We start from the raw sequence: 15,273 nt of genomic DNA on the forward strand, positions 1-15,273 counted from the left end.
TATTAATTTATGTTATGTTTTATTATGTTCTGTTGTATAATACTATGGAATGTCCTTTATGGTAATTTTGTCATACAAAAGTACTTTCTCAGTTTGTTTATCAAACACAAAACAAAGTACCACAGCACTTTACGAATGTAGTTACCAAACAGGAAACAGCTTTTTATAACAGCTCTACTTCAGACAGCTCTACTTCCAACAGCTCTACTGCCAGCAGCTCCCCCAAACAGGGCCAGAGAAATCGAACTCGTCTCAACCGTCTTTGTTCAGTCTGTCTCGTTGGTGGAGTTCGCTAGCCAAGATGTCGTCGCTGCTATCCATCGGCGGAGCAGCGCTCTCCTTTCCCCCTCCGGCTGCCGGCCGCCGCCGCCCCATTCGTGGCGGCGCCGAGGCCGGCGGAGCAGCGCTCTCCTTTCCTCCTCCTGCAGCCGGCCGCCACCGCTCCATTCGTGGCAGCGCCAACGGCCTCGGATCCGCCCAGGAGGCGGCCCTTGTCCGCCGGGCGGCGGAGGTGGCGGACCTCTCGGCGGGGTTCTCCGCCCCCCACCCCAACTCCGGGTGCCTGATCACCATGGGCTGGGACGTGGTCGGGCAGGGCTTCCTCTACGCGCAGGGCACCAAGTGCGCGGAGCTCCAGGCCGTCGAGATGGCCGGCGGCCTCGCCCGCGGGGCCACCGCCTACCTAAACTTGGAACCCGACGACTGCTATGGCGACCGCACCCCCGTCTCCTCTCTCGTCCAGGTTTGGACCCCCCCGTCTGCTGACCTTCAAACTGCTCGAAAAGCTATTCTTTTTTATGTTTACGGATTAATTGGTCGTGTGGTGTTTGTATGAATGTCTCAAATGTATTCGATGTTATTTGGATTGATCACGTAGCAAGATGTTGTCTTTTGTCTTGGACACTTTTTTTCCTTTTTATTTGCTGATCATCAAGTAACAAGATCGGTTTTCTGGTGTCTGTATTGATTTTATCAACTGATATTGGTTTTATTTATATCAATTTTCTGTCAACATATGAACTTTGGCGTCATGCTTCCAGTTCAAATACGTCATCTTAGGTCATCCGTTGGGTTTGAATTTAATGTTCGTTTCTATCATCTGTACTCAGATGGGTTCCTTTTCTTTCCCTTTTGTCAATTTTATTACTAAACGGTTGTCAAATCATCATATTTTTAGTTTTCTACCTCAGTAGGAACTTCTTCTTCGTGTTTGAAAGATTTCTCTGTCCAAAATGCGGAAAAGCTTGCTGGGTAACTCTATATGGTCATCTAACCTCATACTTTTGAGCCAATTATGTTCGCAATCGTCATGGTTCTTCATAATGATCAACTTATTGTAAATTCCTGTTTTTATGGTCCACTGAAAATGGATATGTTTGTTTATAATATTATGTTACATTTGAAGAACATTACATGTATATTTATGAGATATTGCATATGAGACATGAAGGGCTGATGTTAGGCTAATGTCACCTGTGTGTTTTGTAACATTTGGAGAATTTTGTGTTTGTAATTGCATGAACAGGATGAATTTTCATCAAATGTGTTCAGTGCGTATGATGTTGATATTCTATCCATTAGGCAGGAATTTCAAGAGTTGTGGTGGGGCTCAGACATCCATTGGAGCACCTGCGAGGAAAGGCGATCAAATCATTAAGGAGTGAAGGTGTTCAAGTTGATGTTGTTGGAGAGGATTTAAATGGTAAAGTATTTGAGGTAATGAAACCTTTCAACCTTCTTTCTTGTAGACTGGTAAGATGAACGAGAGCCTATGGCTTTTCGCGAAATTACTGAGCTCACTGTTTAGGTTGAAAGAATTTCAGAAAAGATGGATGCCGCAACTTCATCATCCCCATTACATTGCTCATGTCACAATGCATCTTCTTGCCTCTCTTGCGTAATTTTAACATTATTTCATTAGAAAATCATTGCATTTCTGGGGTCTATGGGTTTTAAGGAGGCATTATCTCTATTCTCTATTCTCCAGCATGATTTCTTGCTTATTTCACTATCATGAATGTTGAATATCAACAAATACAATGCCTACATTTAAAGCATTTAAACTCCAATTACAGTGTATGCATGAGGACATTCCAAACCGATTTATCATGAACTGTTCAAGAAACTGAATGGTGAGCGATCAGTTCCTAGAGCGGGATAAGAAGGCTACTGATGGGATCGGGGGAAAAATTTCTTCAGAATTTTTAATATCATAGTTTAAAAGATACCCTTCCTATGATGCTTTAGATGCTTCTTTTTTCTTCTGTATTAGTACATGATGTCCTTTGGCACTTGGCTTCTTCTATAGAATTTGGAAACTACTTTCTTCTGAACAAAATTTATTGATATGAAGCCCAAAGCTTCAATTCTGTACCCTTAATTTCCTAGTTTTTTGGCTTTCAATAATCATTTTCTCTTCGCATTTTGGATAAACATTTTCCTTTTTTGGAAAATTTGGCTATTGAAGATCCATACATCTGGCCTCAAATAGTTTGGCTGGATGTTTAGGGTATAAAATTAAGGTGATAGCATGCATAAAACAGCTCATTTACAAACCTAAAATGAAAATGATGAAAGGAGATTTTCCTTTACATTCTGCAGTTCAATTGTGCATATTTTCTGATTTAACTAGAATAAACTTAAAAACTTCTACATTGATTTTGATTTCATTTTGATTCACTCTACATGCTGCTGTATTGTCTCTATTAACTAGAATAGCAAAGGCCATCACCAATCTTTTTCATACAACATGTTTTTCCTTTTGGTTCAATGGTTTATTGCAGACTTTCCATATTATAGTCTAAATTCAACATGTGCTGTGGATGCATTTACCTGCCTGACTGTTAATGCATGACACAACTTATTGAAAAGAAAACTTTTGATGCATGACACATATTAAAAATCATTCTCAACTTATCATATATTGCAAATTTTATGCTTAAATTTTGAATCATGCTCTCCAATCCTTCTCTTTTATCTACTCTTTTTGTAAACCTACAAGAGAAAGGCCTTTTTATAATCAATTTCAAACTATTAGCGCGCTGCTTGCCTTAAAAATGGGAGGTTTTAATCCCTAGTCCTTTTCTTACCAATACATGATATTTATTGGTTTAATAAAGCATGATTCAAGTTCAAATCATCATTGCCATTAACTGGGCACTAGTATAGGCTAGTCCTTACTAGTTTGATGTCTGTGATTATCATAGATTCTCATCATTAAAATTTTAATTTCTAGTATCATACGTTTTGAGCATTTATGAATACCACGTAACCTTGTTTTGTTGCTCTTTGAAGGGATTTTTTTGCAGAATTGCCAATTTTAACCCTATGTGTAGCTTTGCTATCATACTGTTTTTGGGAAATCAGTTGATGATAGTTTTGCTCTTATTGGAAAATTTTGGATATGGAGAGTTGAATACACATTTTATCTTCATGCAGTTGTTCATGCAACAATTTTAAGGTTTACTTTTTTCTCTCTTGCTTTATTTGGCAACTTGCATCTCAACTCCATTAGTCTCTTACTTTATTCCTAGGGATCATTCATTTCATAATTGGAAATATGACCTCTCTTGTCCTTCCCTCCCCTATAAGCATGACCATAAAGATCAGCCTTGTCCCAACCATTTGATCTTGGATCTATGAATTCTCATTTGCCAATTGCTCCTATTAATGCCTAGCTCTAGTATTTTTCCCAGCTTTTTTATATCTTGCCTCACAATTTCTATGCATGCTAGCTTAGGTCTTCCTCTACAAGTTCTATATCCTTTCCCATAAATTTGAGCACCTCTTCTTGCTTGACCTTCGTCACATCTCATTGCACATGTCCAAACCATCTCTCTTGGTTCTCCATCACTTTGACCCTATGTTGCCATGGATGGCCACTTAAGCATAATGTGTAATCCATTGTTGGACTAAGTGGTTCTTTGGTGGTCAAGCATCGGTCAATTTAAAGTGATGATAGCATTCAATAGAAATAACATGTATTTTAGCTTTTAAATTATATATAATTATATCTAATTGAATCTAGAATTTTTGCACTTAACTATATTAGAATATGCATATATTTTGTTTGCATGTATGTGTTTGTGTATATAGGCATATGTTTCTTTTTAGCAATATATTTTATAGTCCAATGACATCTGAAAATTTACATTGGATATAAAACTTTGTTCCTCATATTTTACCGTTGTTCTCTTATAATTTAGTTCTCGCTTTTTCCCCCAATTCCCTCTTCTCCCCTTCTTTCACCATTCCTTCATGTTTTTTTTCATCTCTTTTCTGTTAATTTCTTTGGCATATCTTATCTATATTTCTCTTTCTTTGCTCTTTAGTCAGACTAAAGTCATGCTAGTTTACTTCCTTATAATTTGTCCTATTCTCCTAAGCCTTCTCCCTCTTCACCTTATGGATTTGTTTTTAAAATTCCATTTCTCTCTTCTTTTAGTTTCTTCTTTTTTTCCTCCTTTTATGTTTTATGCCACTTGTTTTCCTTCATTTTGTCTCTCCATCTTTTTGCTTTCTTGGTTTAGGCCCACAATTATGCTTGCTTACTTAAACTTGGAAGTATGAGTATCCTTCATTTCCATTAGTGTTAGTTACCATGGTTAACAAAGCTTAAATTCAAACTCCTTACCTATTTTCTATAATTGTCCACTAGATTATGAATATGAAGCACAGGAAATATTTAAAGTAGATAATTTTTAATTGAGCATCTATTATATTATCATGTTATAGAATCTGTATTATATATAAAAACAGCAGTTTTATATTTGAGGAATACTTGATTCCACTTACAACTGTCATTTTTCTTCCAAAAATTCCATCTGTATCTATTACAATATAGGACTAACTCCTAACCAAATAAATCTGACTTTTTTTTTTCAAAAATAAAGCAATCATTAAAAGAATGGATGAAAAAAAATAATTAGATTCTAGTTGCTCTTCTTAAGGGCGATAATTCAAGGAAAAATATGAGAAAGATTCCACTGTTCTATTACAATTTATGCATATAATATAATTTACAATTTTATATTTCACTATGATATGATCATTTCTCCAATATCATGAATATCAAGTCTTTTTCTAGATTTCCTCATATTTTATGATTGTGGTTATTCTACTCTATCATGATGTTATAATAGAAGTTATTTAAGTTTATTTGCAGATTTATATTATATTACTCTTAAATGATACAATTTTTTTCAGTTCAGTTATTAAAGTATGCTACCATAAATGATTTACTTCCTTTTTTGTGCAATTACACATGCATATCTGTTTAAGGAAGAAAAGTGGAAGTAAAGGAACTGCCTAGGTCCCTAATCAGTCCAAGTAGATGCTTAGGTGTTGACTGTACATTTGGAGATCCCTAGTGTCAACGGGCATAACTGAGCCGAGGTTGATCGAGCCTAAGTCTGATCAAGCTTGTTGAAATTAATTTTGAGCTTGAAATTTGAGTTCAAGCTTGATATATTTACCACTATCTTGAACTTAGTTCAAGTTAAATTTTGAATTGCAGCCACACGAGTCTTATTGATGAGCTTGAAAAATCCTAAATCGAGCTACAAATCAATTCAAGCTTGAACCAAGCTTGATTCAGCCTGTATTAACATTTAATTTATTTAAAAAATTAAATAAACATTCAAGCTTGGAACAATCTTAGTGCTATGGACCGTTAGATCCAAATCCAAAGGCCACTGTATAAATATATATGCACATTAGCAATTAGGTATATGCAATGTACATTTGAAGGAGGGGAAGTGGATATGTTTTTATGTTGAATCAGATAAAGATAGAGTTTGATTTGTTTGGGAGTTTTATTTTTTAGTTCTTGTAGTCTATTTTGATCTGATCAAGGAGGAGAGATAGGCAATAACGGGGGAAAGAGAGGAAGATATCCACATGTGGTAACTGATATGAAGAAGAGAGCAAGTGGGGTAATTAATGTAAGATAAGCGAGTGGGCATTCTTGGCATAAAAAATGATCATACGAAATCAAGAGAGAATATCCCTTGATATCAAAACTATATAATATATTGAGCCCAATTGAACAAAACCTAATCGAGCCGGGTTTGTATTTGGCTAGGTTTGAAATTAATTTCAGGACTAAATTGCTATTCTATTGTGGAAATAGCCCCAGTATTTGACATAATAGGTGCAAGACATGACAAAAGAACATATGTAAGCAAAGGAACAAAAGAAAGCAAACAAAGAAGATATTATAATTTATATGGTTCACCCAAATTTGGGCTACATCCATGGTTCAAAGATATTGAGACGGCTAATCTAGTATTTGCCTCTTAAAGGATAGTCCGACTCCCTGGAAGAAATCCTTACCCTTCGTAAATATTGAAGGTCCAATACAAATGATCACTTGCTAGATCTTGACAAGAAAAACACCATGTGTCACATCACCAAATCCCTTTTTGTTGCCCAAGCAGCCCTCTAGCTCTCTTAAATATCTTGCTTTCTTCTATCTTACAGACACAACATTGAGGGTTATTTAAATAATTTTTGAGCAATTAGATGGCGAAATGCAACCTCTATTTGTCTTATGTAATATTGAGATCAAGATCCGCCAAACTGATTTTGGGACCTATATCGGTTAGCGGCTGGTTTAGTACCGTACCGACACTCGGTATGCCAAGGCATGCTGATTCTGAAACGACATGCCAATTTTTTCCCAATGCCTTTTAGGTTTGATTTATTGGTAATCTTTTTTTTTTAATTTTTTTCAATGATTTTAAGTATAATTTAATTTTTTTCATGTTTGTATGACCCCAATACAATCTAAGTGATGCATCTTGTTATTTTAGAGTGATGCAAAACATAAAATGATCAGTAAGATATTGCATGTTATAAGAAGCAACATAAAATATCCTAAAATCAATTAGTGAGATACAAAATATAAAATGATGCAATTAATTACATATATTTATAGTACAACATACATACCGATATCTAAAATCTCTTCGAGTAATGATGCCTCTCGTAGTTATCCGGATCATTAACATAATGAGGTGGCACATTAGCTTACTCTAACCAAACGACATTGTAGTCCTGTATGCTTATTCCATAAGGAACGTGCTCTGGGTTATAACCATTCTCAGATGTTTCACTAAAGCTCAAGCTTTGAGAGGTGTTCCTCTGGCTGATAATATGACTATGGAGGGGCCCATCCTAATATACCGGAAGCAAAATTCAACATGTAGGATGCTCTAGGCTGCGTAGGATAATGCTCAGACGCACTATATCTAAATTCGTATCTCTATGGGTCATAGGTTGCCTGTAGCTGCGGATAATAGGATCCAGTATATGACTCAGAACCTGATATGTTTATAGATTTTACCTGTGTGAGGTCATTGCAGCTGCATTGTGTCCTTCTAAATGACCTCGAGGAGCCTGTCTTCTATATACATCGTATCCTTGCGGGCTTTACTAGATCGTGCACTGTGATCCCTATTCTGTATAGAATGCGTAAACTGGAACTTACTGGTGAATCGAAGACTATCCCACAGCTTTCTCTTATAAATAGTGGTCTCATGTCCTCCACTCCCTCCTTGGCCAGTCACGACCAGAATTGTTATCGCTACTCTTTCTCGTCTTTAAATTTGAGTGAACTAACGCCTCCATACTCTCCATCGAGATTGCAACTACCTTTTTTTTTCTTTTTTGTTGTGCTGAGCAGCTGCCTACTTACTCTTCGTGCCCATCTCTGTTTGGCTATGCTGGGATAGATGTTGCCCTTTGGACCGGGTCGACCAAGTAGCGCGGTGGTCGCATCTATGCAACTCTCGATCATATCTTTAGGAGGATGTCTCGAACAAGGAGTCATGTGATGACCGACTTTCCAGTGACCTTTGTAGCTGATCAGTTGGAAAGATGTGTGAAATATTGCGATTTACCCATTGCCCTGCATCCATCCTAGCCTTGCTAGCTATAAAACAGGCCGATCGTAGAGGCGATCCTAGCTTATCAAGCTCCAACTTTTGTTGCTGGCCCATAAGACATCAGATCATAGGATCATCCTCATCGTCAACAAAAGTATTGTGAATCGGATTCGTATACTTCAGCTCCACTTCGTCCTGAATGCATTTCAGCCTTAACCTCATATCATAGTCTTTGAACGTTTCTATGTCAGATGGTTCCTCGGCTTGCTGTGGATGGGGGCGAAGGTGGACTAGTTGCTCTCACAGCCACTCAAGGAGACTGTTTGGGAGAGGATCCGGATAACAAACCAAAATAAATTCATCATTCTGCTACAAAAATATTGAAGAAACTTACATATAAGATAGTATCATATTAGTAACTATCTAACGTCAAGCCATAGTTATCATTGATACGTAATATACCAAAAATTCATACTTTTCTTATAACAACCGTCGAGATTCCAAAGTTGTCAGTGCCCTCTCTAAAGATTTTTGGATGTGAAAAAGAGCTATATTGTAATTTATTAATCATTGAAGACACGAGTTAACTTACGTATGTCACTTAAGTTAATTTAACTCTTTTGCACATAGGGCTGCGACTTCTGGATCAGGCTCGATCTTGTAAATCACATTACGCAGAGCGGCCAGAAGTTTGTCGTCCATAACGATTCTACGTATGGTGTATTGGAATCTCGGGTTCAGATAGTAAGCTGTAGATAGAGTTCGTAATTGTTTTAGTAAAATTATATAAGTATAAAAGCAGTCTAATTTTCAATGTTTTTACTTACCTGCTAGATGCAAGTTCTTACCCATCTGGTAACTCCACCGCTGCTTAATGAATGTACTCCTAGGCATGCATCGTATCTGCCTCCCTGATATGATTTTTTGCCCTCTCCATAATATGATACAAGAAGCCTATCTAGGGATATCTCTCATTGTCCATGGTCCAAAGCACTTTGTATAATGGCTTGATAACTTTTACTATCTTCTCAACTTACTGCTAGAATGTCTGTCTCATCACCAAATCCTTTACAATGCCTCCCAATGTCGGCCCTCGCAAATATGCTTTTCTGCCACTCGGCTTTGACAAATATCTGATGTAGGCTTGCTTTTCTCTTAAGGAGGCTATTAAATACAAGATAGTTACTAGCAAACCGTATCACACCTGGTCTCAAGATTTCTCCCCCTGCATACCTCCTCATCAGTGATAGGACCTATGTATGGTTATAAATATATTTAGTAATGGTTTGAATTGTCTCCACTATTTGTTGCACCCTACGAATCTTCGCAATATCCATCAACATTAAGTCAAAACAATATGCAACACAGGCTTCAGAAAAAATGTGGTCACTGCTCCATTAAAATCTTTTTGATGGCTTATATTGTAGCCCATTATCAGTGATGATCTGCACGACATTCTCCTCTCCTACCTAATTAATCACCTCCTCCATCAATCTGAGGAAGTATATGGCATCGTGTTCCTGATGGGAAGCAACAATCGACTTTTGGAAGAAAATCTTTATATCACAATATGTCAAGAGGTTGATGATGCTCTACCTAGTAGGACCGGTCGAACCATCACATATCATTGTTCATCTATATATGGGCCACTTACTCTTGTATGAGGCAATCCACTTCTCTAGCTCATTCTTGTCAAGAAGCTCACCATAGATGTCCTTCGGTCCTATAGTACTTACATTGGGATCGGTAGCCTGTATGGAGAAAATGGCAAATCTATAGTATGTATTGTCTACCGCATTCGCTGGGATGTGGCTGAAGTGGAACTAAGATCCAATAGCTCGCCGCATATCTTTCTTCTTATTCTTCTTTAGTATGGTGTTGACCCTCTGCTGCTTCGAATCTTTTCTAAAAAAGACATGTGGATCTAAATTATGGATGGTAGCTCTTGAAAGAATCTTTCTGGAGGGTTTCTTTATACTATGAAAAGCTCCTAGCATAGATGCAATATGGTCACCTCCTTTACTGACTGCCTTTCTAACTGAGAAGGTCCTCTTGAACTCTGACTTTGCCCTATTGGTCGTAGAACCAGAGTCCCGACTCATTGCGTGAGGGCTCAATTGAGCTCTATGCTTGGCCACCTCATCCTGCTACCACTGATCATGTAGACTTGCCTGAATAGTAGCTTGGATCTGCCTTCTTGTCATCTGGAGTGGACACCTCCTGTAACTCCTTAGAGTAATAGGAAGGTGGCTTTGTCACTCGGCGGTCCATCTTTGCCTTCTTCATGAAAATCTTCTCCTTCATTGCTCTGAAATCAGTGAAATGCTTTTTCATCAACTGTATACATCCAGATAACCACCAGCTAGGTGCTATTCAACCTGATTACACCTCTCTTGAACTCTGTGTTGCACCAGTTGCACTTCCAGTGATGCCAACCTGAGAGCATTTGCCTGTGATCCCAATTGATGTCATGCTTTGGATCCTTCTTTTTCTTTGATGGCTCCATTGTTGTAGGTTTATCAAGCCCATCAGTTTATTAATTATTTAAAAATAGCAAAATTTTGTTACAATTAAAAAAATATTTTCTACTTTAGAAAATAAATCTGACTTATCTAATACATAGTGCTAATTTTTCATATTTTTTGATTTATTTATATATTTTTAATATCTTTTAAATATAAAAATATATTTAAATATCATAAATTCAAAAAATTATTTTTTTATTTGAGAAAATACTTCTAAAATATGTAATATACTACTAATTTTATAATATTTTGTATTAATTATATATTTTTATTTTTATAAAAAATAATTTTTAAATGCAGATATTTTAGAAAATTAATTTGAGCTCAGATTTATGTAGGACCCTACCATGGATGCTACATATATTTTTCTAAGCACCTAGGCCTGCATTAAAGGCTACTTATTTCTTATTTTTTTAAAAATTTAGGCCTAGGCCTAGGCCGGCGTTCCATCAAGATCTCTCCGATGGTTTTATATTGTTGCCTATTATCAGTGATGATCTGCATGATACTCTCCGCTCCTCTAACCCGTTATTGTTGTCAAGAAGATCACTGTAGATGTTTTTCGGGCCTGAAGGATCTGCATCGAGACGACAGTCTGTATGGCGGAAATGGCGGACCTATAGTATGTATTGTCTGTCACATTCGCTGGAATGTGGCTGAAGTAGAACCGGTATCTAATAGCTCGCCATATATACTTTTTTTAGCATTCTTTAGCATTATGTCAACTCTCTATTGTTTCGATTCTCTACTGGAGAAGGCATAATCTAAATCATGGATTGCTGCTCCTCATGGAATCTCTCTAGATGACTTCTTTGCTACCAAAAGCCTTCAGTATAGATGCAATATGGCCACTATCTCTGCTAACACCCTCTCTAACTGAGGAGATTTTTTTAAACTCTGGATTTGCCTTGCTGTTCGCAGAACCGGAGCCTAACTCGTAGTATGAGAGCCCAAATTGACCTCTATGCCTGGCCACCTCATTCTGCTGCCACTGATCATCCAGGCTCGCCTGCATGGCAGCTAGGATCTTTCCCTCGTCATCTAGAGGGGATGCCTCTGACTCTCTGGAGTGATAGGAAGGTAGTTCTGTTGCTTGGCGGTCCACCATTGCCTTCTTGAAATTTTTTTTCTTCATTGCTCTGAAATCAGCAAAGTGTTTCTTCATCAGCTCCTTCAATCTGGTTATCCCTCCTCTTTTGAACACTATGTTGCACCAGTTACACTTCAATAGTGCCGACCTAAGAGCATCTTTTCATGATTCAACCAATATTACGCTCTGGTTTCTTTTTTCTTAATGACTCAATTTCTACGGGTTTATAACTACGTCAGTTTATCAATTATTTAATAAAAGCAAAATTTCGTTATGATAAAGATAATTTTGTTACGTCAGAAAATACATCTAATTTATTTAATACATAATACTAAATTTTTATATTATTTATTGATTTATATATTTTTAATAAATTTAAATTTAAAAATATATTTAAATATCATAAATTTAGAAAAATTTTCACTTCAAAAATTACTTCTGAACTATGTAATATATACTACTAAAAAAATTAATTTCAGCTCAGATCCATAGAATCCAACAATGGATGCTACATGTATTTTCTAGGCTCGTTGGCATGCATTAAAGGCCACTTATTTCTCATTTTTTTTTCAAATTTAAACCTACACCACTATTCGCATGATCGCATCAAAATTTGAATAAATGAACTCCAAATTCTGTTGGAGAGTAGTTTTTATGCCCCAAAATACACATCTGATTTTACAATTTTTTTGTAATTTTTATTTTTTAGATTTTTTTCTATTTTTTAATTAAAAATAATTTTGAAATTTTTAAAAATTTTATATAGTTCAAAAATTAAAAATTTTTATGTCATCATGTAGATCATCATAGATCTATAACATATAATAAAATCAAGCCCAAATCAAAAATTTTTGCACGATCTTTCTTTAATTTGCAATTTTCGAGTTATTTTTTCAAGCCTCTGTAAAAATGAGGGAATGAGATTAAAAAGAGGAAGTACACTTTATTTAGGCTTGGATCTTCCTTTTGAAGTACTGAATCGGTGTGATTTTTGCTATGAATGGAAGGAAAAAAGGAGGAAAGTTCTCCATCCCTTAGAAAATGATTCTCGGGCTTTCTCAAGATCATTTTATCAATAAACAAAAAAAAAAGGAGAGGGTCTGGTTCAAAACCGAGTCGACTCGGTGCGAACTGTCTATTTTGCATCATGTTCAAACGAAACCGGCTGGTTTCAAACGGTTCCGGCCTGTTCTAGGTTAGTTCTAGCCAATACAGGTCGGTTCGGACCTTGTCTGGCCGGTTCCGGTTGGTTCGGAACTGGTTTCGGCCGGTTCGGGGCAGGAATCGACTCCAATGGTCGAATCAATCCGGTTTTCCACCGGGTCGGCTTGGTACGGGCCGAATCAGGTGGTTCGGTCGAGTTCGGCCTTCCTTGCCTACAGGTTTATTAAGCACATTAGTTTATTAATTATTTAAAAATAGTATAATTTTATTATGATGAAAAAAGTTTATTTTTTACATAAAAATACTTCTAAATTATCAAATATATAGTGCTAATTTTTCTTTTATTATTATTTATATATTTTAATAAATGTTAAATTATTTTTTTTAAATATCAAAAAATTTAAGAAATATATTTTATACTTCAGAAAATACTTTTGAATTATCGAATACGTAGTACTAATTTTTTATATTTTTATTGATTATATATTTTAACAATTTTTAAATTAAAAAAATAATTTTTTAAATATAAAATTTTTAACAAATTAGATATAGCTCAGATTTATATAGAACCCTACCATAGAAGCTACGTGTATTTTTCTCGGCTTATGGGGCATGCATCAATGGTTGCTTATTTTCTAATTTTATGCAAATTTGGGCCTTGGCCACTGTGCGCATGATCGTATCCAAACTTGAATAAATGGACACCAAATTTAGATCTAGAGTAGCTTGCATCCTCCTAAACAAGCTTATAATTTTACAATTATTTTTTAGATTTTATTTTATTTTTTAATTTTTAATCTAGAAATATATTTTTATATTAAAAAATATAGATTTAACAAAAATTAAAGATTTTAATTTCATCATGTAGATCATTCATAGATCTATATCATATATGAAATCATGCTAAAATCAAAAAAATGGCATGACTTCCCCTTATTTTTTATTTTTTTGCATTATTTGATGTTAAAAAAGAAAAAAAGAAGAAGAGATGAGGTGGAGGAGAGCCACCTTACCTTGTTTTGGGTTGGAACTTGTCACGCCCCGGATCCGGATCCGTGACACGGCCGTGCTATTGCCGACTATCGCCCACAGTAGCACGCAGCCTCATACAGGGGTAACAGGTAGCCAAAAAGGATTCATCCTTATATATATATTAAAAGTTTGCAGTACAACCTTCAAGTTTGAAACCAAAAATACAGAACTTCTATGCTATTCAATGTACAGAAGTATATAAGCTTCTCCAAAAATACGAAGCTCTGTAACAAAATAAAAACATATCTGATGGCGATCACTGGTGAGGATCTGAAAGAAAACGAAACATAAACAGATGTGAGCTACACGGCTCAGTAAGTAATCCTGCATAATCCTACCGGATCAACCAGTAGACTAAACATGTAAATCAGAGTTTTGAGAAGCTGACGTGCATGTTTATCTAATAATCATCCTGGCATAATAAGTATGCAATTTAAACAAAGCAGTAGTGCAAATCACAAAATTTTCATATTATATGCATATGAAACCGTGCCCCCCCGGCATGCCGTGGTCCTTTTACTCTCGGATGCTACTGCGAAGTCAGACTCGGCCACTGGCGGGGCCAGCTCAGTTACTATTCAGCCACTGGCGGGGCAAGCTCAGTTACTATTCAGCCACTGGCGGGGCAGGCCCAATTCCAATTCAGCCACTGGCGGGGCAGGCTCAGTTACTATTCAGCCACTGGCGAGGCAGCTCAGTTACTATTCAGCCACTGGCGGGGCAGCTCAGTTACTATTCAGCCACTGGCGGCTCAGTCATTCTCAGTAGCATCTTTGAGCCCATTATAGTGCCTCTGGGCTAGCTAAGACTTTATAAACTTACATGCATGATTATAATATCAGTATCATCATGTTGCATACATAGCCATAGCTTCTGGGATCATTAAAGTTACTTATGCATTGTAACATATCATGTATGAAACATATATACTTAAAATAAATGCTTAGGAAACATTAATAACATAACATGATCCATAACAGGATTAGGACAGGTTACTTACAGTGATTCGCCTTTCTCCTAGGTCTCCTGCGTCCTGGTGACGAGTCCTAAGTCACCTACAATCATGTCATAATAACAATATATTATTTCCTTTTCTACCTGAAATTTAGCCCAAGCCTAATTCCTCTGTATTGGGGTCTTGGCTGGGCTCATAAGTCTTAATTGGCCTTCCGATTGGCCACTAAGCTTAATTCCCAGCTTAATTGGGTTTAATTTCGGGTTTAGGGTCACTGTGACCCGTTTGGGCCTGAGTCAGGGTCAAATCCGGGATCAATTTGGCCCCCAAATTAATTACATTGGCTTGAATTGGGCTTTAATTTTGGTTTAATTTATAGTCTGGCTTGCCCAGACTTAGCCCAATTTGATTGGGCTCGGGTTTAGTCAAATTTGGCTAAACCCTTTCCCTTTTTCTTTTTCTCTTTCTTTTTCTTTTTCTTTTTCTTTTTCTTTTTCTTTGGGCTTAACGGGTTGCGGGTTCGGATTCGGATCCGACCCGCGAACCCGTTATCACCTTTTTCTTCCCCCCTTCCAGAGGCTTCCGCCTCTTCGTCTCCATCGCCTCTCTCTCTCCTCCGGC

At 36.8% G+C, this 15,273-nt stretch overlaps 1 protein-coding gene across 1 annotated transcript in view; it reads left to right on the top strand.

Annotated features, from left to right (window-relative positions):
• The first annotated feature begins 236 nt into the window (after positions 1 to 236).
• LOC103696140 (riboflavin biosynthesis protein PYRR, chloroplastic) overlaps positions 237 to 15,273 on the top strand; it is a 66,324-nt gene continuing 51,287 nt past the window's right edge. Inside the window, exons 1-2 of the mRNA XM_008777674.4 lie at positions 237 to 742; positions 1,582 to 1,716. Coding sequence (XP_008775896.2) covers positions 302 to 742; positions 1,582 to 1,716 — 576 coding nt within the window. The 5' untranslated portion in view covers positions 237 to 301. The remainder of the gene's footprint in view (positions 743 to 1,581; positions 1,717 to 15,273) is intronic.

The sequence above is a fragment of the Phoenix dactylifera genome, unplaced genomic scaffold, assembly GCF_009389715.1.
Source record: "Phoenix dactylifera cultivar Barhee BC4 unplaced genomic scaffold, palm_55x_up_171113_PBpolish2nd_filt_p 000101F, whole genome shotgun sequence".
Classification (NCBI taxonomy): Eukaryota; Viridiplantae; Streptophyta; class Magnoliopsida; order Arecales; family Arecaceae; genus Phoenix; species Phoenix dactylifera.